The sequence below is a fragment of the Aspergillus steynii genome, assembly GCF_002849105.1.
Source record: "Aspergillus steynii IBT 23096 chromosome Unknown P170scaffold_1, whole genome shotgun sequence".
Classification (NCBI taxonomy): domain Eukaryota; kingdom Fungi; phylum Ascomycota; class Eurotiomycetes; order Eurotiales; family Aspergillaceae; genus Aspergillus; species Aspergillus steynii.
Window position 1 is genome coordinate 4,514,620 of NW_020194398.1, and position 27,991 is coordinate 4,542,610.

The following is a 27,991-nucleotide window of genomic DNA, read 5'->3' on the forward strand; positions in this document are numbered from 1 at the left end:
CAATCGTCTGCACGCCGTTCTACATCTACTCTGTTGCCAGTCAGAACTTTGTTGCATTTTTGCCCACTTTTTTTTCTCTCTCCTGCTTGACTCTACCACGACAAAAAACCTACATGATTCGCATCCTGTTCCCCTGCCCCCTTTCTACACCTCTCTTCTCGTTCTTTCTTTCTACCCTCGCTGCCTTTCGCCCGTGTTTCCTTTCTCCCTTCCGGCCCGCCGTGCATTTGCTCTGGACTATTACGCTGCACTTACTACTGGTTTCTTGGCGCCGCAAGCGAACTTTTCAACCCAAGTTGACTTGATTAACGCTGTACAGGCATCTAGGTCCCATTCTTGGGAGCCGTAGAGAACCGTTTTAAATTTGTTCTCCTTTATCGCCCGCGTGCGATTTTTCCCCCTGATTATTCTTTGTTTTATTGGTCTTTTCTGTTGCATCTGCCATCGCCTGCTTCCTTCTATTAAGTCGATTTTGCCATGGCTCCTGTCGCTCAAGGCGACATCGAAATGGACAGCCATACTTCGGACATGGCCAGCCAGGACTCTCCGCTGCGCCGGCAATTCTCCGAGCCACTCCATGGCCATTCTGCGTCCACACAGGCGTCACCACCTCCTTCTCCTATGACGCATAAGTCGAAATGTGGCTGGTGTGGTCAGTATTTTGAATCGGTTGATAACGACCCCGTGTCTCATACAGATGCTTTGAAAGCACACATTGCCTCCGCGCATTCGCAAATCGCCAGAGAGTCCACGTATAACGAGGCTGTCAATGGAGATCAATCTTATGATACTGACGAGCTGCTCGACGCCGGAGATGACGAAGACAATGCTGCACTCGATGATCAAACGGGAGACGTAGAAGCAGCTGAAGCTGAAGCAGAAGATGAAGAAGAGGAGGCTGTCGAGGCCACAGAAAATGGCCTCGTCGAAGGTGTCGAACCCCCCGAAACTTACGAAAACGAAAACGATCAGAATGACATCGATGAAGAGGAGGCCGATGCTGAAGGTGACGGTGAAGGCCACGAAGGAGAATCTGATCTTGCACTATCCAACCAACTTCATGAGTTCTCCCGCGAACAAGATTCAGTCACCTTGGAGAAGCGTCTGCACAATCTTTGGAACATCCATGATGTCCGCAAATTCTCTGCAGACTACGACGATAAGTATGCCGGCCTGGAGAAAACCTGGGAACATGTTTTTGACGATGCGAAACGCTCCAAAAAACGCGACTCATTTGATTCTTTTGCCCGTCCTGAACCATACACGAAGTCCAAGGTGGCGCGAGGAGAATTTCTGGAGATGACTCCTCTGGAAGATCTTCTGGCCCAGCTTCGTGACGCAGAGACACGTGCTCCCGATGAGCTTTACGCCATCACTGAGAATGTGGCTTATGTGTTGAAAGCATGGCAGGACGAGTATCTGGCAATTGAAAAACTTCACAAGGTTGCCACTCGTCACAATGTAAAGCAAACAAGTGGGCCCCGAAAGCTCGACAGGCGGGAGGTGTTTGAAGACAAGAAGGAGGCGATGCTGTACGGATACAAGCATGATCCCAAGGAAGATAAGGTTGGCAACCAGAACCCGTTCGTCCAGGGTGGGTTCAAACCAACGCCAGCGCAAGCCAGAAAAATCATTGCCAAATCGAGTCCTAGCATGCCGAATCCCGATGGCTGGCCGACAGTCTCTAAGTTCGGCGTGGAGCATGTGCCCAAATTTCAAAATCCCCCGCGCGAGGATTTCGTGGGCAAGGCTACTCGCAAGCGCAAGGCCGCCGAGATGGAAGCCGCCAAAGCCAACGAGACCGACGAGGCCCCCGCCGAGTCTCCTGCTCTTGCAGATGCCGATGCGGACAACGCAGGAAGGCGACGCACCCGCACCCGCCGTTCGGCCGCCGAGGCCGAGTTCCAACCACCGGCGCCGATGCGAGGATCTGGCCGCGGCCGTGGAAGAGGTCGCGGCCGGGGAGGAGCCCGCATGGGCTCTCGCGCGGGCTCTGAGACTCCTCAGTCCGAATTTGCCGCGAGTCCAGCCCGTGCATCCGGTCGAACCGGTCGCGAAGGGACGGCTCCAACGTCTGGGCTGCTGCAGGCACGCACTGCAACGTCCCAGCTGGCCCCGCTTGAACCGGCGCCGAGCGGCGCGCAAGCGCGTGTATCTCCCGTCGCCACTATCTCCGCCGCGGAAGGCAGTCTGGACAGTGCCATGGATCCGGCGGAGCAGGCTCGACGTGAAAAAATCGCCAACTCGAAGAATCCGAAACGTACGGAAGCCATGTTGAACCACTGGGCTCGATTCAATCGTGAAGGGCGAACACGCAATCCGAAACGGTCGAAAGCCCAGATTGAGGCTGACCGGGCCGCTGAGGCGGCTAGAAAGGCGATCGAGCCTCCAAAGATTGTGGGCAAGAAGAAACGATTGAGTAGCCCGACGTTTGGCGACTCTCCGAATACCGACCTTGGTCTCGCTCCGGCACCAACGATACCACCACCCGCCTCGCTGGCGCCCGGTCCCTCGGGGCCTCACCCTCAACTGGCCCCGATGCCAGCTCCCCGGGGCTCCATGGCCCCATATGCACCCATTGACCCCCGGTCTGTGGCGCCCTTCCCTCCCGCTCCTCCGGGACCTCTCCAGCCTCCGCCGCCTCAGCCATATCACACCCCTTATCCCGATTTCTATAACTTTTACGGAGCTCCCGCCCCCGGTCTACCTCATGCAGGTCGCGCCCGGCCCACTTAAAGTGTGTGATGCGCACCTTGGTAGCGGTCGTTTCTGTTGATGTGTATTATTTTGTTGGAGCCGACCTGATGCGCGTCGAACCTTTTGTTCAATCAATTTTCTGTGTCTGCGGGTTTATCAGCGTGTTACATGCTAGCGATTGGCGCAGGGTTCTGCTTTCTGTTTTCTGCTTTCTTTTCTGCTTTTCACTTTTGGAACATTGTACAATTTGGGGCTGGACGACTTCCTGCTCGTCTCCTTTCTAGCCTTTCATTATTATTCTCTCTGGTCAACAGTGGTGAACCGGGGTGCTTGTACATTTAGGAAGGAATAATGTCTTTGGGGTTGGGGTTGGGGTTGATCGTCTTGTATTCTGGTGGATATCTGAACCTGGGTCTAGATGTTTCTGTTGGGTCCTTTCTTGTTGGGTCGGGATTGGATGGGCCTTGCACCTATTTTTAACATGGAAAATCAGCTTGCTAACATCAAATGAGTCTTGAATCTGCATCTTATCCCTTTCACCCAGTAAGCAGTTGTGTTGTATACTTCGTGGCGGTAGATGCCATGCATGTCACGTGAAGATTAGCATACCCACGTGACGTTGCAGCCTCACCGTCCGGGCGAATTTCATCATCTGCCACTCGGGCGACGCGCTCGGAACACCGGACATCATCATCGCCAACCCACCCATTCCGCCCCTCAACCTATCCAACCCCTTTGAAACCTTTCGTATTCCTCGAGAAACACCGTCACAATGGGCAAGAAGAGACGTGGACCCACCTTGGAAGAGGTTATCGCTCGTCCGTGGTGCTACTACTGCGAACGCGACTTCGACGACCTCAAAATTCTCATATCCCATCAGAAGGCGAAGCATTTCAAATGTGAGAGATGCGGACGGAGGCTGAATACCGCAGGAGGTGAGTTGTCGACGTGGCTTGTCATTTTCCCTTCTCTTTTTCCTTTTCCTTCGCTCTTTGCTCACGTCTGCCACGCACAGGATTGTCGGTGCATATGAGCCAAGTACATAAAGAACAGCTGTCGGCCGTTGACAATGCGCTTCCTAATCGATCTAGTCTTGATGTCGAAATCTTCGGCATGGAGGGTGTCCCGGACGACATTATCCAAACTCATAATCAACGGGTGATGACCCAGTTCCAGCAAGCGGAGGCGGAGCGGCAGGCCGTGACGGGAAACCCTCCTCCAGGAACCGGCGCTGGCGGCCAACCTGCGAAGAGACCGAAACTCGAGAACGTGTCGGATCTGAAGAAGCGATTGGCCGAACACAAAGCCAAAAAGGCGGAGACTCGCACTGGAGGGAGCAGTGGCGAGGCGACCCCCGTGGGCGCGGGACAGACACAGAATCTCGGTGGCTTTGTAAGTTCACGACTCCTGGGGATGCGATCAGGTCGAGAATAGCGACGGTAGCTAACACAAATGTTTCCTGCAGGGCCAGCAAGCTGCAAACGCGGCAGTCGCCCCGAACCAGCAGTACTCGTATCCCCAGCCATACGGAGGAGGTGCTGGCTCTCCTTACCAACAAACGGCAAGTCCAGTTTACCAAACATTCTCACCAGGCGGGCAGCCGCAGGTTCCCCCTAGTACGCAAACACAGTATACTCCTACAGGGTACTCGCCACAGTCGTTCCAGCCCACACCGGCACAGCCTGCGTATGGAAGCACACCTTCTCCGTTCCCGCCCCAACAGCATCCGCTTCCTCAGACAAATACACCCCCCCAGGCCGCAGCTTCCGGGCAACGGCCTCCCAGCTTGCCGGCGGCCCCGAGTCTTCCCCAGCGACCCATCGTTGGGGCGCCACCGGTCAATGCCTACCAGATGCAGCAGATGCACATGGGCCATGCGCCACCCACACCTGGAGGTACGCCACAAGGTGTTTCCAATGGTGACAGACCCGCAGGAACCGGAGCGACGCCGATCGCATCATCCATCGATGACCTTATCTCGGGAGCGGCCAAAGAAGCGGACCAAGCGGTGGCCAACACAGCACCCGCCAAGGAGGCGACCGAAGAGAAAACCAGCAAGAAAGACAAGTCCAAACAGGCCAAGTTGGTATATTCTGACAATGAAACTAGTCCGGAGGAGAAGATGGCCAAGTTGTCAAGGTACGCATTCGTTCCTGACCGCCGCGGGGAAACGGCACTTGAGGAGCTTCCTTCTTCTACAGTAGTGGGAACCATCCGAGAATCGGACACGGTTGTCGACCCTACGGACTAGATGTCGATCCATACATGAATGCGTGGTGGGTGAAGAGGAGGGAAAAACAGTCATCGCTGTTGCTTTTTGCTTCTCTAGACAACAAGGGGGAAGGAATACTTATCGGTGCGACGAGGGACTCGCGCGGTCCAAAAAGAAAAACCGAACGATGGAAAGACCACAAACTCCAGCTAAGTTTGATTGCATATCAAATTCTCGAAATACGTTTTGATGATCTCTCTCTCTTTTGATCTATTCCATGGTCATTCATGTGTTGCCGCTTCCTGCCCTGATTTTCGTGTCAGTAGTTGGCAAGCGCAGTGCAAGAAAAGCGCCCAACGAAGAAGACGACATGATCGCACCACACTGCTTTCGGGTTGAAGACAAGAAAAAGAGACTTGCCCGCATGAGCACCGATATAAGACTGCAGGAAAGAAGGCTTTGCACTGCGGAGTGTTGGTGAGTTTGGTCGTCATTCTTACTGAAGGAAACTGATCTTCGAGAAATCGCGATTTCGTCCTGACGCCGAGGGGCTGGTTTAATCTTTTCATGTTTATTCATTTTGATTCTGTCTACTGTAAGTTCTAGTCAAGGTAGGCCAGACAATCCATGATCTAGGGGTATTATCAATAGTCTAAATGGGCAGAGATAAGTAGAAGATCTTCAATCAGTGATTTTAAATTTGAACTGCATCGATTCAATTTCGCCCGTGGCTCCCAAGATTTCAATATAATACAATCGGACAACGTACCCATCCCGCAGGCACTGCCTTACATATTCCTCTCCAACCCGAACTCGAACAATGAGCTCAATAAATCAAGCCTTCTTCAAGTTCCCCTTCACCCCGGCCCCAAACACCAACAGCCCGTACGCAGCAACCAAGCTCAACGCCGCGGGCACCACCTTGCGCGTCTTGATGGCGCGCGGGATGGAGCTCCCGCCCAGAACCACGGACGCCAGCAGGCCCAGCTCCTCGCCGTAGGCCTGGCCGCCGCGCAGTCGCGAAAACGAGTACAGATAAAGCGCGCCGACCGAGACGCCGGCCACCACGGAGGGGATCGAGCCGGTGCGTGCGTAGCCGATCATTCCGCCCAGAGAGGTCAGGAGGGAGAGCGTCAGAGCGGAGTTGATGTGGAGGGGTTGTGCTTGAGACTGTGGTTTTTGAAATTGTGTTAGTATTTGCTTGTCTTGGGTGTGAGGTTCTTGTTTAGGTAGGGAATTGGTTGATGGGTGGTCGTATAGGTGTAGTGAAAAGGTATTGGGGTTGGACTGTGATTGGGGAGGAGGGTTACCATATCGGCGGTTGTTTTTGGAGCGAATGGATTGAGATCGGTAGGTGGATGGGTGCGGAAGCGCAGTAGACAGGACGGATGGAGAGGAGGAGGGAAATGGGATGATGTCGCAGTCGAAAAGAAAGGTGGACTGATTGCTTGATGGAAGCTAAGCTGATTAGATTAGAAATCCGCCGCTCGTCATCGCCTGTCAGATGATGTCAGGTGATCTGCGTGCTTTCCTTTCGGGGGAGTAGACCTGTCGCTTTCTACTTCGTCAACTTCATTCATTCATTCATCATCATCATCCATTCTATTCTACCGAATCATGTATAACAGCTATTGACATCATCAGACTACATTATCAACATGAATGCATATAGACGCCAATCACATGCAATCTCATCATCATCGTCGCCATGGCCATCGTGATAACCAATTCTTTTGAAAAACAAACTTTTAACCGAGAAGCTGACAGTCAACAAATCATTCTCTTCGTGGAGTGATACCGGTATTGGCCTGAGGATCTGTCTCAGCCTCTGTCGCTCCGTATCCACCTCCACTGGATGGCTCATTCGGTTCCGATTCGTCCTCGTCCGCCGAACCATGGAATCCATCCGACTCGACGGCCCAGAACACCGGAACCGCACTGAGAACCCCAAACACGCAGAGTATCCACCAGGGAATGATGACCATCCCGCGTTTCACGCCGAACGAGAACGCCGCGCCGGTGACGGCGGGTCCCACAGCGCGCCCGATAGCACTGACGCTGGTGCCGACGCCGTTCAGAGTGCCCAGGACGCTGAGACTGGAGGCCGAGTTGGTGAGCAGGATGGTGGTGCAGGGAAAGCAAAAGATGGATGCCGAGAGCTTGGCGAGCATGAGAATAAATACGGTGACATGGCGCAATGACGCAGGCACAAGGGCTGTGAAGGGGGTCAAGAAATACAGGACGGGGAAGATAAGGGAGACAACTTTCAGGCAATTGAGGACGCCGTACCGCTTGGCAGCGGTGGGGAAGACGGTGAATTGTACCACCATGCCGATGATGCCAATGAGAGTATAGTAAATTCCGATCGTTTGGGAGTCTGACAAAATCGATTAGTGGGAGGTCAGGGGTTACGGATGAGAGATGACATACCCACGCCGAAACCGCCCAAGAACTTAAACGGCAATCGAACGTCTGGGTTGTCGTGCAGACGCTGCACCGGAGTATGTAAGAACACAGGGAGGACTGAGTCGAAGGCCATCGTGTGCATCGACATCAAGGCATATGCCAGCAAGATCAGCCGTGACTGTGGCGTAAATATTTGCTTCCAGCTGGGTCGCTTGCCGGGGCTTTTCTTCCCTGCCTGCCGCGTTCGCCTGTCGCCCAGCAATGCGGTCGACTCGTCATCTTCAACAATCTGATACGGGCGCTTCTCTGATCGTGAGGTGCACGAGCGCGTCAACAGGTCTCCTAGCACGAGACCATAGTCGCGACGATCCTTTCTAGATGCCAATGTTTCCTGTGCACTGTCAGAAGTGTGCATCTTCTCATTCATTTACGAGAGAACACTTACATGGAGAAATAGAAAGCCAATGGTAATGCCCACGACGAAAAGAGCCGCGGCCGCCAGATTTGGCAGAATAAAAGGATACTTCTTCAAGAACTCTGAGTCCCCAAAAAGCTCAGGATGCTTTTCTGCCGGACGGGCAAGCGCACCCCCAAATGCCGGACCAAAGATACTGCCAATCGTCCACACCAGGGGCATGATACTGAAGGCTCGCGGCTGGAGCTCCTTCTCTGGCACCATCTCGGCTACCATGGTTCGGATGATCCCCACGTTTCCGTTCATCAGACCCAGGAATGCGCGCGAGGCCACCAGCATCGCCAGCGTCTGCGACATTCCAAACATCACGGAAAAGAACATGGTGCAGGTCAACCCCAGCAGGATGATATACTTCCGACCGGCATAGTCGGATGCAGTACCCCAGGAAACGGCCATCACGGCCTGACAGACAGCCGTCACGGCCGAAGTCACACCGACCCATTTGGCGACCTCATTTTTAGGCACGCCGACATACTCGATCATCTCGGGCTAGATAGCATGGCGTCAGCATAACCGATACCCGTAACATCTCCCATAGAGACCTCCACTGGCCAGAATCAGAAGTAGCCGAACACAACCGACAGAAAGATGAGGAAGAAGACATACAAGATAAGGCAAGACAGACGTCAAGACGACTACAAACATCGATCAACAAGATGAACAACCACTCATGCAGCCTGATCGCGTCATCGGCGGTGGATCTCGCAAATTCAGAATCGAATTTGCTTGATTGATTCTTGGGAAGTCAGTCAAGGCATGGCGACTTACCCGGCTCAGCGAAGCGACATATTGCTGGCGAAATAAATCCGATTAGTTCTTGACCATCGATTTGCCGGTGGCAGTTACAAGAGTTGGAAGCTTACAGAGAATCAATAGCTGCCGGACCGGCAGCCTCGGCGCTTTTTCCAGCATCAGCGGTCACTCGGTGGAACGGACAGAGGATTCTTATACTCGGCTCTGAACGTGCAAGACTCGTACAAGAGGGTGTTACCGGTCGGAAAAGGAAAAAGTCAAATAACGAAAGCGCTTGAAAACCGAAGCAAAAACACAGCAGGGGCAGCAACGAAGGAGAAGTGAGAAGAGAAGAGAAGAATCGATACTAAGAACGGAGGAATGGGCGAGTGACGCCGTGCATGGAGCTAACGAGGTCCGGCGAATCCACTAAGCGGGGAAGCGCAAGGTTGCTTGTCCCATGATCGTCCCTCCTTGAAGGTCTTTGCTTGTTACTCTGGACTACTGAACTACGCAGTGCACTGGCAATGAGTCAGTTCTGCATGGCTGAACTAGCATCCGCTTGTTCTGACTCGCTCACGTCGAACGCCCTGACTACCCGTTGACTAGCTACGTCCTGCGACATGGATCAATGATAATCCAAAAAAAGATATCGTCATATTCGCCGGTCTACATAATGAGATCCGCTTCTTTTGTGCAATCTGTATATCTCAACCCGCCAATTCTACTTCACGGGGTTTCCCCTACGCTGGTTTAATTCAAATCTGGCCGCCTAATGCAGCAGCTTGATGGCAGCTTCCAAGCGCTCAACGATGATCGCGCGCCATTTCTGATTCGGACTGTCAGCACCAGTACTCGAAAGAACCACAGAAGACATCCCAAGAAAAAAAATAGAAACTCACCTGTGCATTGGACACATCGCCCGCGTCAAAGCTCTCCACCAAGCCGGGATACGTCGCCCCGGCGTATCCGGTCCAAACGCCGGGCGCGAACACAACATGCTTGAACCAGCTGCGCCCGTCCAGTCCGGGTGCGTACAAGAACTCTCGCTCGAGGAACTTGTACTTGTCGTTGACCACGCGGATCTGGAAATAGAGCTTCACCTTCTTCCACCAATGGTACCAAGGCACGTCCTCGCCCAACTGCGAGGCCAGGTCCGCCGCGTACGCGTCAAACTGCACGGCCACTCCCTGGAACTCGGCGATGGCCTTGTCCAAGGGGCCAAAGTCGAAGGAGGCACCGTCAGGTAGGTGCTTTGCGTTAGGCCGGATCTTGTCCAGGTATGCGCCGAGACCGAGGCCGTAGTCCGTAGCATTCAGCGACAGAACGGGGGTTTCGACCAGGTTGGCCGTTATCAAGGCCAGAACCTTGGAGCATGCCTCGTGGTAGAGCCAATTGGGGTCACCGAATCGGTCCATCCAATCGAAGCTGTCGTAGTTGGAATGGTAGTGATACACGGCGTCGTTGTCCCCCGTAGTAAAGCCCAGATCAAGACTGGCCACTCCGGCGAAGTCCTGGAAGGCAGTGAAATCACTACCGCTTCCCATGGTCCCGATATACCTGTCCGCGACGACTTCCCAGACATCGCGGACCGTCTGACCGGCAACGGTCTGATTGGGGGACTGCACAAGGCCTGTGGCCTCGTAGATCGCATTGTTCAAAAGCGGGCTCGCCGAAGTTTTAAACCTGGAACCAGAAGCGGCGCCATCCAGATTGAGATACGCAATGTTGGCCTTGGAGAGCCATGGAAGCTGGTCCTCCACCCACTCGGTAGAGCCCAGCAGACCGTACTCCTCGCCATCCCAGCTGGCAAACACAATAGTACGAAGCGGCTTCCACCCGGCCTTGAGCGCTTGCCCGAAGCTGCGAATCACTTCGTTCAGGGCGGCGGACCCGCTGTTGGGGTCGGCAGCTCCACCGGCAATCCAGGCGTCTCGGTGGTTACCCACAACTACGGCCTCATCCGGGATGGAGCCCTTGATGACGCCAATCACATTCCACAACGGTGTGGTCGTGTACTCTTGCTCGTTGTAGAGGTTGATGACGACGTCATCCGGCGTAGGACCGATGTTATACTTAACGCCCTTGTAGCCGAGTTTGCCCCCTTGCCACCACTCGTTGAAGTCCTCTGCCTTGGGTCCATGGCCATTGAGAGCCTTCAAGAAGGGAAGGATTTCCTTATACGACACGGGAATGGAGGGGATCGAGGGGATCGCATGATGGGGGTCTTTACGCTCACTGCCTGGTTTCGAAGGGTAACCAGGCGTAGTAGGATCACCAGGGGCGAAGCCTGAAAGAAAATTCCCATCCAATTAGCCTCCGTGTCATTCAAATCCCAACCAGGCCGGATTAGAAATCAATGGCAAATGAAACTCACTCAGGAACTGAACACTTCCCCGCTGCACGGCACTCGGGTTCCGAGCAGGGCCGTCCGGGTACGGCTTGTAGCCATTTTCCTCGGTGATGTCGCCATCCGCCTGTGGATCATCGTACAGCACGACTCCCACCATGCCATGCTCCTGCGCCGCCTTCACCTTCAGCCCCCGGAAGATGCGCCCGTACTTGGCGATGGCGATCTTACCCGACAGGCTGACATTGGCATCCACCAGGTCCTGGAAATCCGCGATCGTGCCGTAATTGACGTAGACAAACGGCGCCGTCACGTTGCCGCTCGCCGAGTAGCCGTGGAACGTGGGCACGCGATCCTCCAGGCCGCTGGTGTGATCCTCCTCCAGCACGTCCTCCTCCAGGGTGGCCTCGTACTGGACCTCGAAGCTATTCTCGTCCTGCTTCTTGAGCAGCGAGAGCGCATGGTCCACCGGGTAGTTGAGGTAGATGTCGTACGCCACGATGCTGGTGTCCGCGACGCCGAACTCCTGCCACCGCTCCTGCGTCCAGAGCGCCTGGCTCAGGTTCTTCCCCGCCAGGTGCGGCCCCGCCGTGTAGTAGGTGCTCCATTCGCGCGCCTTCTGGGCCGACGGCGTCTCCTGGAGGATGGCCTGGAGGTCTTTGTAGCCGAGGCCGTTGCCCTGGGGCCAGGCGGCGTGTGGGTAGGGATGGGCACCGGGGAAGTAGGACCAGATGGAGCCGTGCTCGCGGGGCAGGATGGCCGAGGGGATGAGGAAGAGGATGAGAGAGAGGAGGAGCAGGGATCCCAATGCGAAGCTGCAGATGCGGCGGAGGGTGTGATGGGGATAGCGAGGGCGTCGGGGAACAACGTTCACCGACGTGAGAAGGGGGGTGGCCTCGGAGGGAGACATGGCTTTCTCCCTCATTTCTGGGGCCAGCATGGTTTGATGGATTGGCAATCAGGGCAGGGGGAAGATGGATGGATGTGGGAAGAGACAAGGGAACATTGTCTGGATCCTTGGGGGAGGATTACTTATGAGAGACGGATGCGTCTTGCGGGTGCGGAGATGATGTGATGCTCTTATCTTATCCGCCCCACATGTGACCGGGCTTGGCACGATAGCGTTTACAGTGTCCATGGAAACAACATATACAAAGCTATGCAGAACAGAGCTTCTCAATCAGCAAACACAGAGGTATCATGGCTGAACATCACTTATATACACTGATAAAATCAAACAGATTAACAACCCGAAAACTCCCGACAGCCGAAAACATGGAACTCAGTGTTAGCACAGCTATTCCGCCGCGTCTGTCGCCTGCTCCTCCCCGTCCTCGTCCGGGACTAGAACCTTGTCATCTCGCGCAAAATTGAACTTCTCGCCGAGATTGATGCTCTCGCGCAGGATCTGTCGCGCAGACTCATCATTGACGTTCAGGTCTTCTTTGACGAGCTGCACCGCCAATTCGGGAACAAGTACGGCTTGGGTATAGCCGACAACGCCAGCCGTCTTGACTATAGGGTCACTAGCCGCTAGGCGACGAAGTTTGCGAGAGAAACGCGTGGTGAGCGCGTGCAACCTAGAATGGACCAGTTAGCTTTATGACGACTGAGAAGATTGGCTAGGACGATGCCATACATTATATCAGCACCCCGAGTGCCATAATAGCCACAAGATATCGTCTCCAGACCGTCTCCAGAGAGGGTGAGCTTGAAATTCTTGGCCTTGCCGGATTTCAAGACGGTGTCCAAGATGTTTCGGAAGTAGGACGGACTCTCGGAGACCAAAAGAGTATCGATATAGTCGAAATGGCCGGCGATCCGGTCGTCGAATTTATCCCAGTCAATGCTGGGATACCCCTTCTGCTGCCACTCTGTTTCGGCGGATTGCTGCTTGTGTGATTCGCAGAACCGCTGCTGATCGCGGATGCGTTGTCTCGGCTGGGCCTGGAACCTAATCAGGAGTTCGGGATCCACAGCCTGCTTGCACATCGGGCAGAAGAACCCTTCTTTGGGTTCGGACTCTTCCAATTCATCCTTCACCGCGAGCATTTCATCGTCCAAGTCGGCAAACTGTTGCATGAGGGTCGAGGAAGCAGAGCTCAGGGGCGTGCTGAGAGGAGAGTCATCGTCGTCAAAGTCCAAGGTCGGTGGTTCTCGAGCAGATGAAGTAGCGAAGGAGGAGCTGGATATCCCATCGGGAGGGAACGGGGGCGCCTTGAACTCAGGTCGGGAGCGAGTCGTGGAACTGGGACTCGGGCTGTCCATATCGACGCCCTTTGGGACTTTGAACTCATGCTTCTGGGCTTTCTCCTTCTTCGCCGATGTGGTCACGGCCTTCTGTTTGGCTTTAGACTTCGTCGTGCGAGCACTCTCACGAGGCGTTTCCGACTTCGTAGAAGCCTGACTAGGACCCGGCGCTCTAATGTGGTTATCCGACTGCCAGCTACCCTTCGATATATACCCAGCCACCTTGCGTCTTTTGGAAGGTTGTGATGAAGCCCACATCGGAAATAGGTCGTCGTCGGCGTCGTCTTTACTTTGGATAGCTGAACCCGTCGACGCCCTTTTGCGAGTCGCCCCCCCAAACTTGGATTTCGCGGGTGCTTTCACGGAGCGAGGAGACGGCAGTTTCCGGTCGCTTTTCGGCGAGATTTTTGCCATCTTGTCCTCGAGCTTCTCACCCGACCCTCGAGGTGTAACTTCATCTTCCGACTCTGACTCCGGATCGGGCTTGGTATCCTCGTCGCTGGAGCTGATGGGCTCATCATCCGTCGCGGGTTCTGGCTTGGGAGGTGCTTCATCCTTCTTAGCATTCTTGTTTGACCCCTTAAAGCTTGACAAAAGGCTTTCTTTTGGTCCGTTTCTTCTGGTGATGCGGTTCGAGGCATAGCTCGAATCTGGCTTCGGTTGCCGGAACATCTTGTGTTGTGGATTGACCGTGTACTCAGACACTCAATGGAATCGATATAAGGAAACGGGATAGGACTCGGAGGATGGATAAAGGCTATATTTCAATGGCTGCTCGACAGTTTTCATTGACAAGTAATCACGTCAGGCCGGGTCGGTCAATAAGCTCCGGTCGCGATTGCGGGTGTTTCATCGGGCGGAAAGGGGGTATCGCAGAAACGAATGCTTTATAGCCAGTCGTTCATTGGCGACCGGTTAAAGATGTAGACGAAGGTCATGGAGAGGCGGAAACGAGATCAAGATGGAGGTGGAGATGGGATGGAGGAGAGGGACGCGTGAGGTGACACGCTATCGAGGCGTTTCTCCGCAGTGCCAACGCCAAAAGTCTCCGCTCACACGGAACGCCTTGTCCAACTGCCTCACATCGCGTTTGTTTGCTAATTTAAGGACGGTGTTCTCGGACCCCTTGGGGCGACATTCATAAATTAAAACTTCTAGCGCAGTGATAGACTTCAGAACCAATGATCTTCAAAATAAAAACATGTATATGCAGACGCCGCGTCGCCAGGACACCCTTAAATGTCCACAGAAGTGCCGGAGCATGATAAAAGAAAGACAAAGAAAATGAAATGTAAATGAAGCAAACATGAATGATATGCAAGAACAAAGATTATTATGCACAAAGGTCTACCTCGAACCAGGAGGGAGAGCGTCTTGCCCTCCCACCAGTCGAGAACGGTGAATTAAACAGATAGAAGATTCGTATCGCGATCTCGTTGTACTCCGTTGGTGAACTCGGTCGAGAAGATCGTAAAGCACCGGTCTAGTATAGAGAATCATAAAGCTCGTCACTCGAAACACATTGAAATCTCCCCCTCCTCTCCGTCGCCGACATCGTGATCGGCCCAGGCGTTGTGTTCGAGGGCCATGGCACCGAGGGCGCCGGCTCCTACTCCCATTCCAGCTCCGACCCCGACCCCGACTGGCATCGTGGCTGAAGATCGGAGTTCGGGTCTTGTGGGATGAGGCTCGTAAAGGTCGTTGGACGAATTTCCGAACGATGAATACGAACGTTGTGGGGGTTCATGGTACGGGGTATCGAAAGTCATTTCAATCCCTTCTTCCCCAGTGTCGTGGGGATCCTTTTTGTCAGCTGGGCCTGGGGGCAATGGCGAGACAGATTGACTGGTGCCCGTACTCTTGGTGTCTTTGCCAGCTGATGGAGACGGTGCCGCCGGGGGAGCAGCAGCAGCAGCAGCAGCAGCAGCAGGAGAGGGACTCGAAGGAGAGTTCAGGTCCAACTTCATGGGCGGAAGCGTCGACTCGAGTTGTTTGACTTCGATGCTTTCCGAGGCGAGTTCGGCTTTGATTGCGTCAATGTCAAAGAGCACAGTCCCGGCTCCGTTGCTGTCGCTCGACTCTCGAGGAGTCGCATTATTGCGCTCCACATCGTAGGTCTCCCATCCTTTCTTCTGAGCCAGCTTTCCGCGCTTGAACAGACCGAATCTCTTTTTCTCCGGTCGAGCTTCAGCATCACGGCGAGCTTCGTCGATCTCTCGGATCAGCTCCCGTTGTCGCTCGTTGTGGTTGTCGGGATCGGGATCCTCGATCTCGGCAAATTCTTCGCTCAGGACCTCCCACCCAACCTCCTTCAAGAGTCGAGGCATTGCCGCACGGTAATCCATGTGGCCATTGACCAGCTTAGTAACGTCGAAGTTCTCCAGCCCAGGAATTCCCTCGACGGGGGCGAGACCGGCCACACGCATGATACCACCGCTCGTAGCACGGAAAAGATATCCCAGGATCCAATCGTTCGAGGAGTAACCATTGACGAAGCGGCCCGAGACGACACTTCGGGCTTTCAAATATTCATCTCTGCTGGCTACGATGGGCGACCCAAACATGTAAACGTTCTGAACAAGGCCATGAGCCCCCCGATCCGCAAGCTCTCTCAGACAGCAGAAGATGACCCTGGCACCGAGGGAGAAACCCAGCAAGGTGACTGGTCGTTTCCCTAGATTGTGGTCCATCAGAGAGTCGGCAAGGATGAGACCTGCCGCACTTGCACGAGCCAGCGAGACAGTCCAGGGGTTGTCAATCAGATACGACAGCTTCGTCAGGATCATCGGAAGCTGCAAAGATGCCATTAGAGCCACCAGGACTGTATTCCCGAGGACTTGCTGCAGTCCTTGAGTTAAGGCCTGTATTGTCATACTGCTGTTAGTTACCAGCGGCGACGGAGCTCCCGGCTATACGTTGACTCACCTCAGTAGCTAAGATGTTGATGGTTTCACCCATACTCCGAAGCATTTCAGGCTCCCAGAGGACCGAATACAGATCGCCCATGATGGGATCAACCGTACTGAATGGCAAGCGGACGTCATCGACCTTACCAGTCATCCAGCCCGCTACGGTGACAATCAAGTTGACCCTCTTGTTGTTGTGCAGAGGACGATATTCGAAGGTCTGAACTGCACCCGTGCGCCTCTTGGAAGCCCTCATTCCAATTGTGCTTCCGGTCAAAGTGGCACTGGAAGCGATCAGGGCCGTGCCACCTGCACCTCCCAAGAAAGCTCCAGTGCCAGAAATTCCCACGGTGGTGAACCCAGCCGCGAGACCGGCTCCGATGACAGGAGCCAGCAATCCGGCAGAAAGACCGATGACGAGACCACCACCCACGGTAGCCAGGCCCATGGTGATGTACCGGCGCTTCAAAGCCTTCTTACGTCGTGCCTCCATATGTTCGGACTCGTCCCATGTCTCCTTTTCTGATGCCTCCTGCATCTCGAGGGCATCGATCACACGCTTTTCAAATCGCGCGATCTGTAGCCACGAAACCTCCATGGAGTCGCCTACTCTTTCAAGTAGGGTCCGCGATCGCGCATCGTAGGCAGAATCTGATATAAGGACCAGAAACAGGTCACATAGCACTGTCCAGCGGAGGTCTATATCGATTTTCTCCGAAGTTGGTAGCTGGGAGGGCGTACGGACTTCGGGAAGGTCTTCCCCTTCGTGGGTCTCATAGGGCGGAGGGGACATTGAGGTGGAAGATCGGTCGATCTCCGTGGAGAGACTGCTTCGGAAATCCTTTTTGACGCTGGGAGAGGCCAGAGAGGACGTGGATTTTCTAGAGATGTCTTGCTCGTCTGCCAGGGGATTGTGAACGCGGGCGTTCTGCATGAGAGGTCGAACAAGATCGGCTGGTTGGACGCCGTGTTCTGCCAGTTGCTCGATCATGATTTGCTCTGCGGCATCGATATCCATATGGAAGTAGATCCTCGACATCATCGCCTGACCCCATTGTCGCATTGAGTCGATACTCTTTTGCTTTGCCTTGCGCGTGCCGCGGGTGACCGGTATCTTCTCCATATCCGACGCAATTTGATAGATAGCCAGTCTGATCACTCCAACGTACGCAATTTTTTGTGTTTCATTCAACAGGTCCTTGGTTGCCTGGAGTTGACTGAGGGGATCACGCAGCTCTTCGCCCTCCAAGCCAGCCGCCGTGGCACCGTTTTCTTTGAAAAGATAACTTGTGTCTTCGTCTAAACTGGTCACCGAGTGAGCGTCCTCGTCAAGCTGTACACGGGTGTACCCTCTTCCAGCGCCTCCTAGTCCTTGATAAACTGCTTCGTCACTCTCGGTTTTGGCGCCGCGCGCGACTAGACGCCCGTAGTCGTCGTAAAAATCGAATTCATCTACAGCGGGCATCTCCTTCCACCCACCATCGTCCTCTTCCTCGGGTTCACTATCGGATTCCTTGGCTGCATTGAGTCGCTGATGTGACCATTCCGAAGGTTTGAGACTTGACCGTTTCTTTTGAGTGGCCTCGGATTGAGCTGAGGTGGCTGTATTTTGTGGAGTTGGAGATTCTGTGTATGGCGGTGGCGGTCCGTCTTCATGGTCTGGAGAAATTCCGGGGATTTCCTTCTTTTCGCTGGTCTTGGATGCACTTGTTTCGGTCTCTTGTGGGGTCTCGGTCTTCTGCGGTTCAGAAGTTGCAGTAGGGGCTGCAGTGGTAGGCTGCGTCTCTTCCTTTCCATGCTCTACCTTCTCCTGTGGTTCAGAGGTTGTAGCAGGGGCTGCAGTGGTAGATTGCGTCTCTTCGTCTCCATGCTCTAACTTCTGCGGTTCCGCCTGATGTTCTTGTTCCTTCCCCGGCCCGTCTGCCATCGCCTGTGTGTCCGGTTTACTCGGTTTGCCATCGTCTGTTATATCCGCGGCAGCCTCCTGAACATCATGGAACTCCTGAGTGCCTTCGGAAGACTCCGTCAGCGACCGGGCAGCTTTGGCGCGCGGTCGAATCGGCAAACCGAAATCGTCTAGTTCGTCCCCTTGTCCAGGTCCCGTGTCGCGGCCACTCTGATCGGCCGCCGGTTTACCGTCCGAATTGGCCGCAGCGGGATTGCCATTCTGTTCCTGCTCTTTATTCTCGCCGGATGAAGGCGTATCCGCAGTGTCTGCCGGGCGAGGATTCTCCGGGGCATGCGACACCGCGTGAGATTGATCGACGGAGGGGTCGACAGGGTGGTCAACGGCGGCACTTGGAACCGAGCTCATTCTTCATGGAAGGTGTAATGGTCGGGAAAGGGTTCGATCGCCTCGGGAGATGCGTTGTTTTTGGTCGATCGGATTGCCGATTCGTACCGGTTACCTCCTAACCAAGTTCCTGCGTGAACTACGCAAGGAAGCACCCATTCGCGCAAGGAAGCAGGAATCGGGTCACCTGAGGCTAGTATGGGCGTTGGGGCAGGATTCCGCCACCCGTGCGGAGTTGTGGCACGATGGAGGCTCGGTTGCGACCACCCAGAGGATCGAGGATCACTTGGAATTGGGTCGTTCAGAGAATGGCGACAGGGGGTTTCGAGGGAGGCCGACGATCGATCCGGAAGACAGGATTTGGAGGGGCAATGGGGGCGTAATCGTCGGTCGAGCGAGAGAAATTGGGGGTTGGGGAGGCGAAGGAGGAAAGGGGAAAAGAGGTGGCCAGTCTTCTGTCTTTGCTCACCACCACAGCTTATTTGCTGGGAATGAATCCGGAGCTGGGCGAGAGAAAGAGGCAGAGGCAGAGACAGAGGCAGAGGAAGGGGAAGAGAGAGACTCCTGCGACCGGGCGAGTTCAGCACCGGAAGCGGCAGCGATCACGTTTCTGGTTGCCTACACCTCGTTACTACGGGGTCACTAGAGTGGATGGGAAATTACTTGGTAGGACAGGTCTCTCTGGAGTCGTGCCATGGGACAAAGACTGTCAGTTTCTGCTCCACTTTATCGCATTGACCTTCTATACTCTAGGTATACTCCAGAGGACTATGGGTTCACATACTCCGTAATGATTCTGGAAGGCAAGGATGCTGGGCTGCTTATCTAATCTCCCCGGATCTCCTTCACGGAGTCACTTGCGAATTGCGATCCCTGTGGATGTGCCTGTTCCTGTCCCTGTTCTCTCATCCGAACCACTTCATCTCTCCATCATCCCCGCCATCCCATCTGAACTCGAGACAATGGCAGAGGGTCCGTGATCCGTGATACGTCATGCCAACTTCCGAAGTGGCATCCGTCCGCCGAGCCCCAATTCTCCGGGTCCAGATCTGTTGGGTCTGCGAGCAAGAGCTCCTCTGTCTAGAGACCTCGGGCATTTTTCAGCAATAGCATCGAGTACTGTTGTTCGTCCAGAGAAGAGTTATTGGCAAGCTTCGTACAGACATAACAGCAAAGATCACGTCTAGATTTCCACTAGACCCCCCAAATGACCAGCAAAAACCAACCAAGATCCATGCATCATCTGGACCATTCTTCTGCCCTAATTAAAGTCCCAGCTTGGCGGCCGCGAAATCCTGTCCCTGAGATCTCTGAATGATTCGTTCGCGACTCTCCAGAAGATGTTTGGCGATCTCATCCCAACCAGTCTCGACACCCTCCGCGGCATCCACTTTCTCCAGGATCTCGACTGGCCGTAACCGTCCACCCTCCTTCCTCACCTGCCCATCCACAATCACCATCTCGATATCGCGCACTCCTGCATGCAAGAGAATCGCACCCACCGGGTTCTCCTCGGCCGCACAGACCATGCCCGGACTAGTCGCGTCGAAGACGACGATGTCCGCCCTCTTCCCCTCGGCCAGACTGCCGGTCTGGTCGGCCATGTTCACAGCCTTGGCGCCCTGGATCGTACCCAGATTGAACGCCTCTTCAACGGTAATGTCGACGCGCGGCATTTCGCCGTTCTGGCGGGTGGCGAGGTTACCGGTCGCGCGCGAGTGCTGCAAGGCCAGGCGCATTTGGGTGAGCATGTCGGCCGAATTGTTGGAGTGGCAGTCGATGCCGAAGGACGTGTGGGATTTGATAGCAGGGTGGAATGCGACAGGATAGCCGTGGCCCATCTGGAGCTCTGTTTCGGGGGTCGCGGCGACGAAAATGTCGTTCTTCACGAGACTGTGGGCGTCAGTCTCGGATAAGTCGTTGGCATGGGAGAGGACGGTAGTGGGACTGAGGAGGTTGTGCTCGGAAAGGAGCTGCACGGTGCTTTCTGGATGGAACATGAGCGTTCAAATCGATATACGGGGTAAACGTGGACTACCATACCCGTTTCAAATCGCGGAACGTAATGCGACGTCAAGAGCTTTACGTTCAACTCCCTGGCCTTCTTCCACAGATCAAGGACAACCTCCTGACCGTACATGAAGTCAAGAGCAACACCTAGGTTGACCCGACCGCTGCCGAAGGGCTCGGTCTTGAGTAATCGCTCAAGGGTTGTCAGCCACCAGGATGGGGGGAATTCCGGCTCATATTCCAGGGTTGATGACCAGCTCTTGACCAGTGGGATCGCGCTGTAGCAGAAGAACATGCGCAGTCCGGAGGACACAGAGGCCCGAAGCCCCTCATCCACTGGATTCATGGGTTAGTATGTTGGATGCATCTTTCTCCAGATACGACTTCAGGGCTACATACCGTGGTCTGGAGAATAGGTCATATGTGCATGATCGACGACGGTGGTCACGCCCCCGTCGATGCTCTGTAGACAGCCTGCGAGCTGCCCCCAGAAGACATCCTCGGGCTTGTAGTTGAAGGGTTGCATGTTTCCTGGCGATATGAGTCAGTTGTGCGTGACGGAAAAGATGCTAGAGGCCGATTTCATACCGGTAGGATAGTACTGCGTTAGAGTATGATCGCAATGACGGCCTTTCAGCTGTGACACGGATCAGCAACGCATGCAGGCGATTTGCAGCGTCGCTAACACTTACCTGCGTCTGCCACACATGATGATGCGTATCCACAAAGCCAGGCGAGATGATCTTCCTGGTACAATCCACCTCCTGACCACCAGGGGGCAACTCCAGACCTTGACCGATCTTCTTGATCGTATTCCCCTCGATCAAGATATCATGTCCTCTCAGCGGTTTGACATGGGCTCCCTCGTGGACCAGAACGGTCCCATTGCGAAGAATGATATAACCAGAAGGAGAAGCAGACATACTTGCGAGTGATGGTTACTTGAAGAGTGAATCGAAACTGAATGTGACAAAGGGGCAGTTTTATGTAGTATGGCCTGCTCAACCCCTCATCGCGCAACAACGTCTACTCCGGGAACTCCGTACTCGACTGGGTTGCTCCAGAAGTCCGAGATGCGCCTGTTTGCAGGGAATATACACCGATTCTTTGATCGTGTGGACAACTAATAGTATCCTTGAAGGCGAGCTGGGGGTTGCGACACGATGACATAGCTCGGCAAGCCACCGTGGAGGTTGATTTTCTATATTCAAATATTTGTAAACATCTGTCAGATCGGTTCTCACTCGTATCTTAGGCCAAGCCTAGATTTGCCAGGGTTCGCATATTAGTACGTGATGCTAGTACATGCGTTCATGTTGGCATAGCCCTAATTCGTGGAGCTCATCCGCAAATTAGCAACAGTAACTATGGCGCAGGGCAGTCAGCTTTTGTTTACTCACTAGTCATTCCAGATAGTGAAACACTCTGATACTAGACACCGGAGGGATGCAAGCTTACTGTGGGATAGTTACTAGGGAAGTCGGACCAATCAGCCGAACGACTAGTCCAGCACCTAGTAGTAGCAGAATCCCTCAGCTCACGGGCGTTGCTGATCCCTCTCAACGACGCAGCTCTCAACTTCGCATCCATAATTTAATTAATATATTCGTCCTTGTTACCCTGCGCTTGGCACCATGATAGACGAGGCGAACACTGCCTTGGCAGCCTTGATCATAGCCATTGTTGCTATGTTCATAGCCTCCGTTCAGCTGCTGCAACAGCTCTTCGGTACCGCCGACGGCTATCGTCGCTGCCCGGAATCCATCATCGGTCCCTGGTCGGAACTGACGCGTCTGAGCTGGCGCTGGTCTGAGTTTCGATTCGAGACGAAGTACACCACGCCGCTGATCGTGTCGTACGACGCGGACGAGAGAGCCAATGACCCGCGAATCGTCGGCATCAACGATACGACGCCGCCCCGGGAGCTGCAGCAAACAATCCACAACTGCGACCACGAGGTCTGCAATCGGCCGACGGCGAGATGGCGGCAGAAGCTGAGCCTGGTGCGCGGTCGTCGTCGTCGCCAGCTCGCCACTGCCCCCGGTGACCAAGTTTCGTGGACTCTGCTTCTTCGCATGATTCATAACTGTCAGGCTAGATGGCGGGTGAACGGACCTTCTCTGTCGGAGAAGCAGGCGTTAGAAGGGCCCTTGATGCCGCCTTCTACGGCCGAGCGCGACTTTGGCGTGGTGTACGTGGAAAGATCCTGGGATCTGATGATCCCTGAGGTGACGAGGCCGCTCGCGACCAGCACGTTGGGCGATATTGTGGTCATTGCGCATCGCATGGGAATGCGCTGGCTGGACCTTCGATTCAGCGAGGGTTTCCTGCGAGCCGAAGGGAACGGACACAGTCTGTCGGCGACGCTTCTGCGGGGATTGGGACCGGTGTTCCAGTATAGCTTCGAGAAAAAGGCCCATGCCATTCAGATGCACGAAATCAACGGCGGAGAGCCAGCATTTGAGTGGGTGCCTGGAAAGGATGCGCTTGTGCCCACGAAAGAAGCCGACATGATGGCATGTGGCATTCTCGTTGGCGATTCGATGCTGGGATTGTCCAACTTCCATCTGGCGGGCTCCGACGATGCAGAGACGCACCACCTGCTGAGACTAGCGCTGATCCGGCTGGGTGTCGCCAAAGAAGTCGCGACGCGGCTCTCGGACGGCTACTCGCAGCGAGGGATCGTGAATGGCTGGCAATCTCGATCGAGTTTCGCCCTCGGCGACCTCGTAGGGCTTCTGTCCCCCTTTATTCCTCTACCGGGCTCCGACATCAACCTGATTGTGAATCCGATCCGCACGTCGCAGGTCGGATCGTCGTTTCTGTTCTGGGAGTCGCGAGAGATCTTCCTCCTGCGGCTGAAAGAGACGGTTCAGCAGCGAAAACGTGCAGACGTGGCTCGCGAACGATCGAATTTAGATATGATTTGCGATTATCTCACCGAGCTCCACGACCAATATCCCGACGACTTCTTCGATCGCTGGGAGAAAGACCCCTACGTGAAGCAATCCACTGGACGAACCGACGCGACGTCCTCGCACATCAACACCGGGAAACAACGGTACCTCCAGCGCCTGTACGAGATGCACACACGCACCACGCAGTATTTCTCGGAGCGACCCGAGCATTTCAAGTTCCTGGTGGCCGAGTATATCAACATAGTGGCTGATGCGTGGCCCCGGGCAACGGAGAATGCTCGTCAGGGCAAAGCGCGCAACACGAAGGGCAAATTCGAAGGGCCTCGCAATCAATGGCATGAGAATGGCCATGTCATTCTGGATTCCCTGGAGGACCTCCTCCGTAAAATGGAGGGGAGATTCGGGGGTCGGGATGGAGCGATGGATGCGTGGTGGATGCTGGTGCTGCGAGGGATGAGTTGGTACATGTCCGTCTGGATCACCGTGCCCACCTCGTTGGTGCCTTCGTACTGCTATGCCAGTCAGTCGGTTGTCTATGTTTCGTAGGTCCTATCCGATAGCCTCAAGCAAATCCGTTTTCCCTTTTTTCTTTTCTTTTCTTTTCTTTTTTAGGTATCTATATGTAGGGCTTAAGGCTGCTCTCTAGCAAATTGACTTGATTAATCTAAGTATGGCCCTCAAGGACTACTATGTAAGTAGCACTCTTGAACATTGACCATATCACTTTCTCTTTAGAATGCATTAAGATGTATCACTGCAGGACTAATCCATCGTCCACACCAACTCCGGCTCCAGGATAGTCCCGGTGCCTTCTAGGGATCGTTTCTCCAGGCCAGGCCAAAGGCACATCCCGACTTTGTCCCTTGATTCTCCATCGCCTCCACCGAACGCCATGGAACCCATGGAAAGCTCGTCCCTGGAGGGCTGCAGTAGAACACGTACCGGCCTTGTTGTCGACCAAGAGCAACCTTTAAATCAGAGCATCTCTGCAAAAGCAGTTGGAGGCGGTATCTCCTCGACTTTTCGTTCGTGGATGAATACCTACTAAAGTGCTCCTCGTTAATGTTGACAATCCACTGAATTATATATTCTCGATCGTGCTTTGTAGCCACATCAATGAAGTCACAGGTTATGGCTTGCCATGTTCTCAGGGCCCTTTCATCAGAATCTAGAGACAGTCAGAATAGTGCACAGTTCCCTTGTATACTCGGTTGGAGTTATCCCGTACGATTCTTCTTAATACCCTCCTTTAAATCATCAATGAAACGACCTAAGGAATTGTTGACTAGTCCAAAATGACGCGGAGCCAAAATGTGGTCATGAATCAGCTGTGTAACACTTCCTTGGATCCAAGCCTGGAGCTGAAGGGAGTTGCACGGAAATTGACTACCAGATTCCTTCTGCGCGAGAGTCGCGGGTTTTTGGTTATCCTTGAAATTCAACCTGATCCATGAATCCAAGTCGTGGCCCACTTCGCGCATCCTCTGCGTGATCTGTTCGTCATTCAACTGTGCCGGTCCGATCTGCAACGAGTTGATCATGTTGTACAACTCGTATAGTTTCCCTCGGTGTGCCTCTTCGGTCTTTCCAGCTTCCTCGCGCGCTTGATCTAGTAAACTAGTCAGTTGTCGAATTTTCTCGGAGTCAAGCGAGTGCCGGTCTTCCATTTGCTCTCGGAGGAGTTGGTTGTCCTGTCGATGCTTCGTGGCTTCCGTTTCCAGCCGTTGGATCTTCGTGGCGTCAAGCAACTGCCTGGCTTTTTCTTGATTCTGTAGATTCTCATGATCTCGATAATGGTCCTTGATCTGCTTTTCTAGATCTCGAATCCTCGTAGAGTCGATTAAGTGCTTGCGGTAAACTTCCTTTGCTCGCCGCTGGAGACGCAAGTTGTCTCCTCGACACCGAACGACTACCGATTTCAGCTGCCTTATTGTCTCGCCATTGACTGAACGTGCTTGGTCGCTTGCGTCTAGTCGGCTCTTGAGATATTTGTTCTCCTTGCTGAGATTTTAGCTTATGAACGGATCCAAGGGCTCAGGATGGAGGAATAGAGGTCCTGCGTACCTCGCACAACGCTAGACTTTCACGCTTAAGCTGCTCTTGAACCTCCTGGGACTCATGCTATAAGTTAGCACAAAAACATTTTATTGACACCTAGGTAATTCAAGCCTTACCGGGGTCATGGCCAGACCATGGCCACAAGAGTTTCGACAAAAACTCCGACATTCCGAGCAATGAAGGGGGCTTTCTGATAAAATCTGAAGCTAGGGACGGGCTGCTAGATATAAAATATTTCAAAACAAGCTTTGGGATGAGGCGAGAAAATGGTAAGAAAGGGATAACGCTCCGTCGGCGTCATCATGATTGAACCATTGTGCAACGACGTCGTATAAATGTCACGACTTGCCGGAAGCATCCCATTCTTCCTTCAGACCTTCTATCCTTTCTAGTTTAGCAAAAAAAAAAAAAAAAATACGGGTTGTGGCTTTCTTAACACCATGTCTCAGGGGCCGTCATATGTGGTTGGGATCGATTTCGGCACGACGTATAGTGGGTATGGGAAGGATCCTAGTCATTCGTAATGTCGAAACATACTGACCAGTCTGCAGGATCGCTTGGGCACTCGAGGGGTCTAAGAATGATATCCAGGTAGTATCAGCCTGGCAGGACCAACGAAATCGTCAGCAATTAGTTATGCCATGGAAATTCCAGTTTCCATATCGACTAACTCACAAACAGGAACCTACGCCAAAGTCCCGTCGGTGATAGACTATGACGATAAAGGTCGGGGCGTAAGATGGGGCTACCAGGTCGATTTAAGCACGAAAGGCTTCCGGGGAATCAAGTTACTGCTGGACGACGAACAGAAATTTGGCTATGCCCACTCGTTGGCTTCGGGAGGGTTGCTGGAGAAACACAATAAGAGTGCGGTACAAGTCACCGCGGACTACTTGGAACGCCTCGTCAGGCATGCCAAGCAAATCATGCTCCAAGATCGCTTGATTCCAGATCAGACTGATATGAATTTGCGATATATTCTCACCGTGCCAGCCGTCTGGTCTGACAAGGCCAAAGACCGGACGATGAGCGCCGCCATCCAAGCCGGTCTTCCGGCGGAGGACATCTCTCTCATTTCTGAGCCAGAGGCTGCGGCGTTGCATGCGCTGCGCAAGGTCCTACCTGGCTCATTCTCTGTGGGTGATTCTGCTGGACTTATCGTGCATAAGATCAGGTTCTGACAACTACAGGGAAATGACGTGTTCATCGTCTGTGATGCCGGTGGAGGAACAGTGGTAGGTCTTGTGAGCAAACGTGGGATCACGGAAGTAGTAACTCCCTCGACAGGATCTCATTGCGTATCGGATAAAAACCCTGGAGCCCTTGGAGCTCGTGGAAGTGACCGAGGGAACAGGTTAAATCCCCCCTTCCGAGGAGACATACTGTTGGTTCCTCAACTAATTTCCGGTGGTAGGACGCGTCTGTGGATCCCTATTCTTAGATGAAAGATTTGAAAACCTCGTCCGTGGTAGGATGGGAGCCGAGAAGTACGACTTTTTACCGGACCCATGCAAGGATGCAGTGCGATCTTACTGGCAAGATCGCGTGAAGCCTTACTACGCTGGAAGAGAGGAAAAGAGCGAGGTAGGTGGTTGATGAAGAGTGGCCAGTCCTCAGGCTAAACACACTCAATATGCTTAGACCTCCACTGGACCAAGTCAGTCATGCAGTACTTTAGAAGACTCCGATACAGTAGTAGGCGACGATGAATACACCGAGCCCGACAAGTTCATCCCGATTGCGAATGTCCAGGATGATCCGACCATCCCGATTATAGGAGGCTGCTTCCCACTGAGCGCGTGAGCTCATCGCATTAACTGGGAGACTGAATACTGACGCCCTTTTAGTAATGACCTCGAGCGCATTTTTGAGCCCATCGTCCGGGACGTCGAGGAGCTGGTTGCCGGCCAGGTGGCGACTATAGCACAACGTGGATTCTCGACCAAGGTTACGACCCTGAGTTACCGATTGCAAGACGTTCCAGCTGACTTGATCGCAGGCCATCATTCTTGTCGGTGGATTCGGATCTTCCCCGTGTCTTTTTAACCGACTGAAAAAGGGCCATCCAACCGCGAGGATCCTGCAGCCCCAGGATGCGTAGGTGTCACTCACCCCACGAGAGAGGAAGAATGCTGACGGTTAGAAACATGCAGCTGGTCGGCTGTTGTGAGGTAGGCCTACCTCCATGGAAAGACGATCGAACTTTCAGCTGACAGTGCCCCAAAGAGGTGCGGTGCATCGTGGATTACAGGGCAATCAGGTCGAGTCTCGAATTGCGCGTCGACACTACGGGGCTACATGTGGAGTGCCTTGGCTTCCAAAAGTTCACAGCACCCAGAACAGATACTGGGATGATGTGGAGGAATTGAACTTGGCTACTGAGATGCGATGGTTCATTAAAAAGGTGACTGATTCCCCCAGTCTAGTTTCACGATCCAGCTGATTCTGGGGCCCAAGGCCTCCCCAATGTACGAGGACCAACCGATCAGGATACGCCTCTATTTCACTGCCCGCGTGGATAGAGCACAGACTGAGCTGATTCATCATTCGTCTCTTTACCATTGCAATGCTGCGGATGCCCCGAAGACCAGAGATGACAGTAAGTTGGCACGAGCAGAGTATCCCCTACTCTTTCTGACGTTCCAAGACATTAGGTTATTGTGTCGCTTAGAAGCGGATCTCAC

The 27,991-nt window shown here is 53.8% G+C and overlaps 12 protein-coding genes across 12 annotated transcripts; 4 read left to right on the forward strand and 8 right to left on the reverse strand.

The window, feature by feature from the left end:
* Window positions 1-314: 314 nt before the first annotated feature.
* Window positions 315-2,870, forward strand: P170DRAFT_34573 (uncharacterized protein). The gene has a single exon (XM_024843527.1). It carries the CDS (start codon window positions 478-480, stop codon window positions 2,734-2,736), a length of 2,259 nt encoding a protein of 752 aa, XP_024710459.1. The 5' UTR covers window positions 315-477; the 3' UTR covers window positions 2,737-2,870.
* Window positions 2,871-3,469: 599 nt separating this feature from the next.
* P170DRAFT_345439 (putative C2H2 finger domain protein) lies at window positions 3,470-4,948 on the forward strand (the record flags this gene model as incomplete). Its single annotated transcript, XM_024843514.1, has 3 exons — window positions 3,470-3,632; window positions 3,713-4,089; window positions 4,163-4,948. The coding sequence occupies 3 exons, from the start codon at window positions 3,470-3,472 to the stop codon at window positions 4,946-4,948; spliced, it is 1,326 nt and encodes a 441-aa protein (XP_024710460.1).
* Window positions 4,949-5,048: 100 nt separating this feature from the next.
* Window positions 5,049-5,575, reverse strand: P170DRAFT_34604 (uncharacterized protein). Its single transcript, XM_024843543.1, has one exon. The coding sequence runs from the start codon at window positions 5,486-5,488 to the stop codon at window positions 5,195-5,197; it is 294 nt and encodes a 97-aa protein (XP_024710461.1). The 5' UTR covers window positions 5,489-5,575; the 3' UTR covers window positions 5,049-5,194.
* Window positions 5,576-5,638: 63 nt separating this feature from the next.
* Window positions 5,639-6,264, reverse strand: P170DRAFT_432699 (TMEM14 family protein). Its single transcript, XM_024848319.1, has 2 exons — window positions 6,220-6,264; window positions 5,639-6,079 (listed from the first exon to the last, which is right to left on the reverse strand). The coding sequence occupies exons 1-2, from the start codon at window positions 6,220-6,222 to the stop codon at window positions 5,744-5,746; spliced, it is 339 nt and encodes a 112-aa protein (XP_024710462.1). The 5' UTR covers window positions 6,223-6,264; the 3' UTR covers window positions 5,639-5,743.
* Window positions 6,265-6,684: 420 nt separating this feature from the next.
* P170DRAFT_347633 (MFS transporter) lies at window positions 6,685-8,702 on the reverse strand (the record flags this gene model as incomplete). The annotated part of the gene is made up of 6 exons (XM_024843643.1): window positions 6,685-7,286; window positions 7,340-7,706; window positions 7,761-8,279; window positions 8,397-8,425; window positions 8,559-8,582; window positions 8,654-8,702. The coding sequence occupies 6 exons, from the start codon at window positions 8,700-8,702 to the stop codon at window positions 6,685-6,687; spliced, it is 1,590 nt and encodes a 529-aa protein (XP_024710463.1).
* A 438-nt stretch (window positions 8,703-9,140) lies between these two features.
* Window positions 9,141-11,899, reverse strand: P170DRAFT_432701 (M28 family metallopeptidase). The gene is made up of 3 exons (XM_024848320.1): window positions 10,900-11,899; window positions 9,425-10,812; window positions 9,141-9,351 (listed from the first exon to the last, which is right to left on the reverse strand). The coding sequence occupies exons 1-3, from the start codon at window positions 11,810-11,812 to the stop codon at window positions 9,295-9,297; spliced, it is 2,358 nt and encodes a 785-aa protein (XP_024710464.1). The 5' UTR covers window positions 11,813-11,899; the 3' UTR covers window positions 9,141-9,294.
* Window positions 11,900-12,060: 161 nt separating this feature from the next.
* P170DRAFT_461093 (RTC4 family protein) lies at window positions 12,061-14,111 on the reverse strand. Its single transcript, XM_024851998.1, has 2 exons — window positions 12,512-14,111; window positions 12,061-12,452 (listed from the first exon to the last, which is right to left on the reverse strand). Exons 1-2 carry the CDS (start codon window positions 13,792-13,794, stop codon window positions 12,170-12,172), a joined length of 1,566 nt encoding a protein of 521 aa, XP_024710465.1. The 5' UTR covers window positions 13,795-14,111; the 3' UTR covers window positions 12,061-12,169.
* Window positions 14,112-14,630: 519 nt separating this feature from the next.
* On the reverse strand, window positions 14,631-18,342 carry P170DRAFT_470580 (DUF726 domain protein; the record flags this gene model as incomplete). The annotated part of the gene is made up of 2 exons (XM_024852772.1): window positions 14,631-15,983; window positions 16,048-18,342. The coding sequence occupies 2 exons, from the start codon at window positions 18,340-18,342 to the stop codon at window positions 14,631-14,633; spliced, it is 3,648 nt and encodes a 1,215-aa protein (XP_024710466.1).
* A 1,244-nt stretch (window positions 18,343-19,586) lies between these two features.
* On the reverse strand, window positions 19,587-21,254 carry P170DRAFT_421761 (Metallo-dependent hydrolase; the record flags this gene model as incomplete). The annotated part of the gene is made up of 5 exons (XM_024847388.1): window positions 19,587-20,308; window positions 20,365-20,667; window positions 20,731-20,862; window positions 20,920-20,968; window positions 21,024-21,254. 5 exons carry the CDS (start codon window positions 21,252-21,254, stop codon window positions 19,587-19,589), a joined length of 1,437 nt encoding a protein of 478 aa, XP_024710467.1.
* Window positions 21,255-21,902: 648 nt separating this feature from the next.
* Window positions 21,903-23,837, forward strand: P170DRAFT_432705 (uncharacterized protein). Its single transcript, XM_024848321.1, has one exon. It carries the CDS (start codon window positions 21,966-21,968, stop codon window positions 23,793-23,795), a length of 1,830 nt encoding a protein of 609 aa, XP_024710468.1. The 5' UTR covers window positions 21,903-21,965; the 3' UTR covers window positions 23,796-23,837.
* Window positions 23,838-24,224: 387 nt separating this feature from the next.
* P170DRAFT_470583 (uncharacterized protein) lies at window positions 24,225-25,432 on the reverse strand (the record flags this gene model as incomplete). The annotated part of the gene is made up of 5 exons (XM_024852773.1): window positions 24,225-24,235; window positions 24,295-24,417; window positions 24,478-25,246; window positions 25,314-25,370; window positions 25,424-25,432. 5 exons carry the CDS (start codon window positions 25,430-25,432, stop codon window positions 24,225-24,227), a joined length of 969 nt encoding a protein of 322 aa, XP_024710469.1.
* A 315-nt stretch (window positions 25,433-25,747) lies between these two features.
* P170DRAFT_470584 (Hsp70 family protein) lies at window positions 25,748-27,978 on the forward strand (the record flags this gene model as incomplete). The annotated part of the gene is made up of 13 exons (XM_024852774.1): window positions 25,748-25,803; window positions 25,859-25,929; window positions 25,989-26,443; window positions 26,498-26,542; window positions 26,595-26,661; window positions 26,722-26,891; window positions 26,949-27,106; window positions 27,155-27,254; window positions 27,307-27,404; window positions 27,461-27,478; window positions 27,534-27,711; window positions 27,765-27,906; window positions 27,962-27,978. The coding sequence occupies 13 exons, from the start codon at window positions 25,748-25,750 to the stop codon at window positions 27,976-27,978; spliced, it is 1,575 nt and encodes a 524-aa protein (XP_024710470.1).
* Window positions 27,979-27,991: the final 13 nt, after the last annotated feature.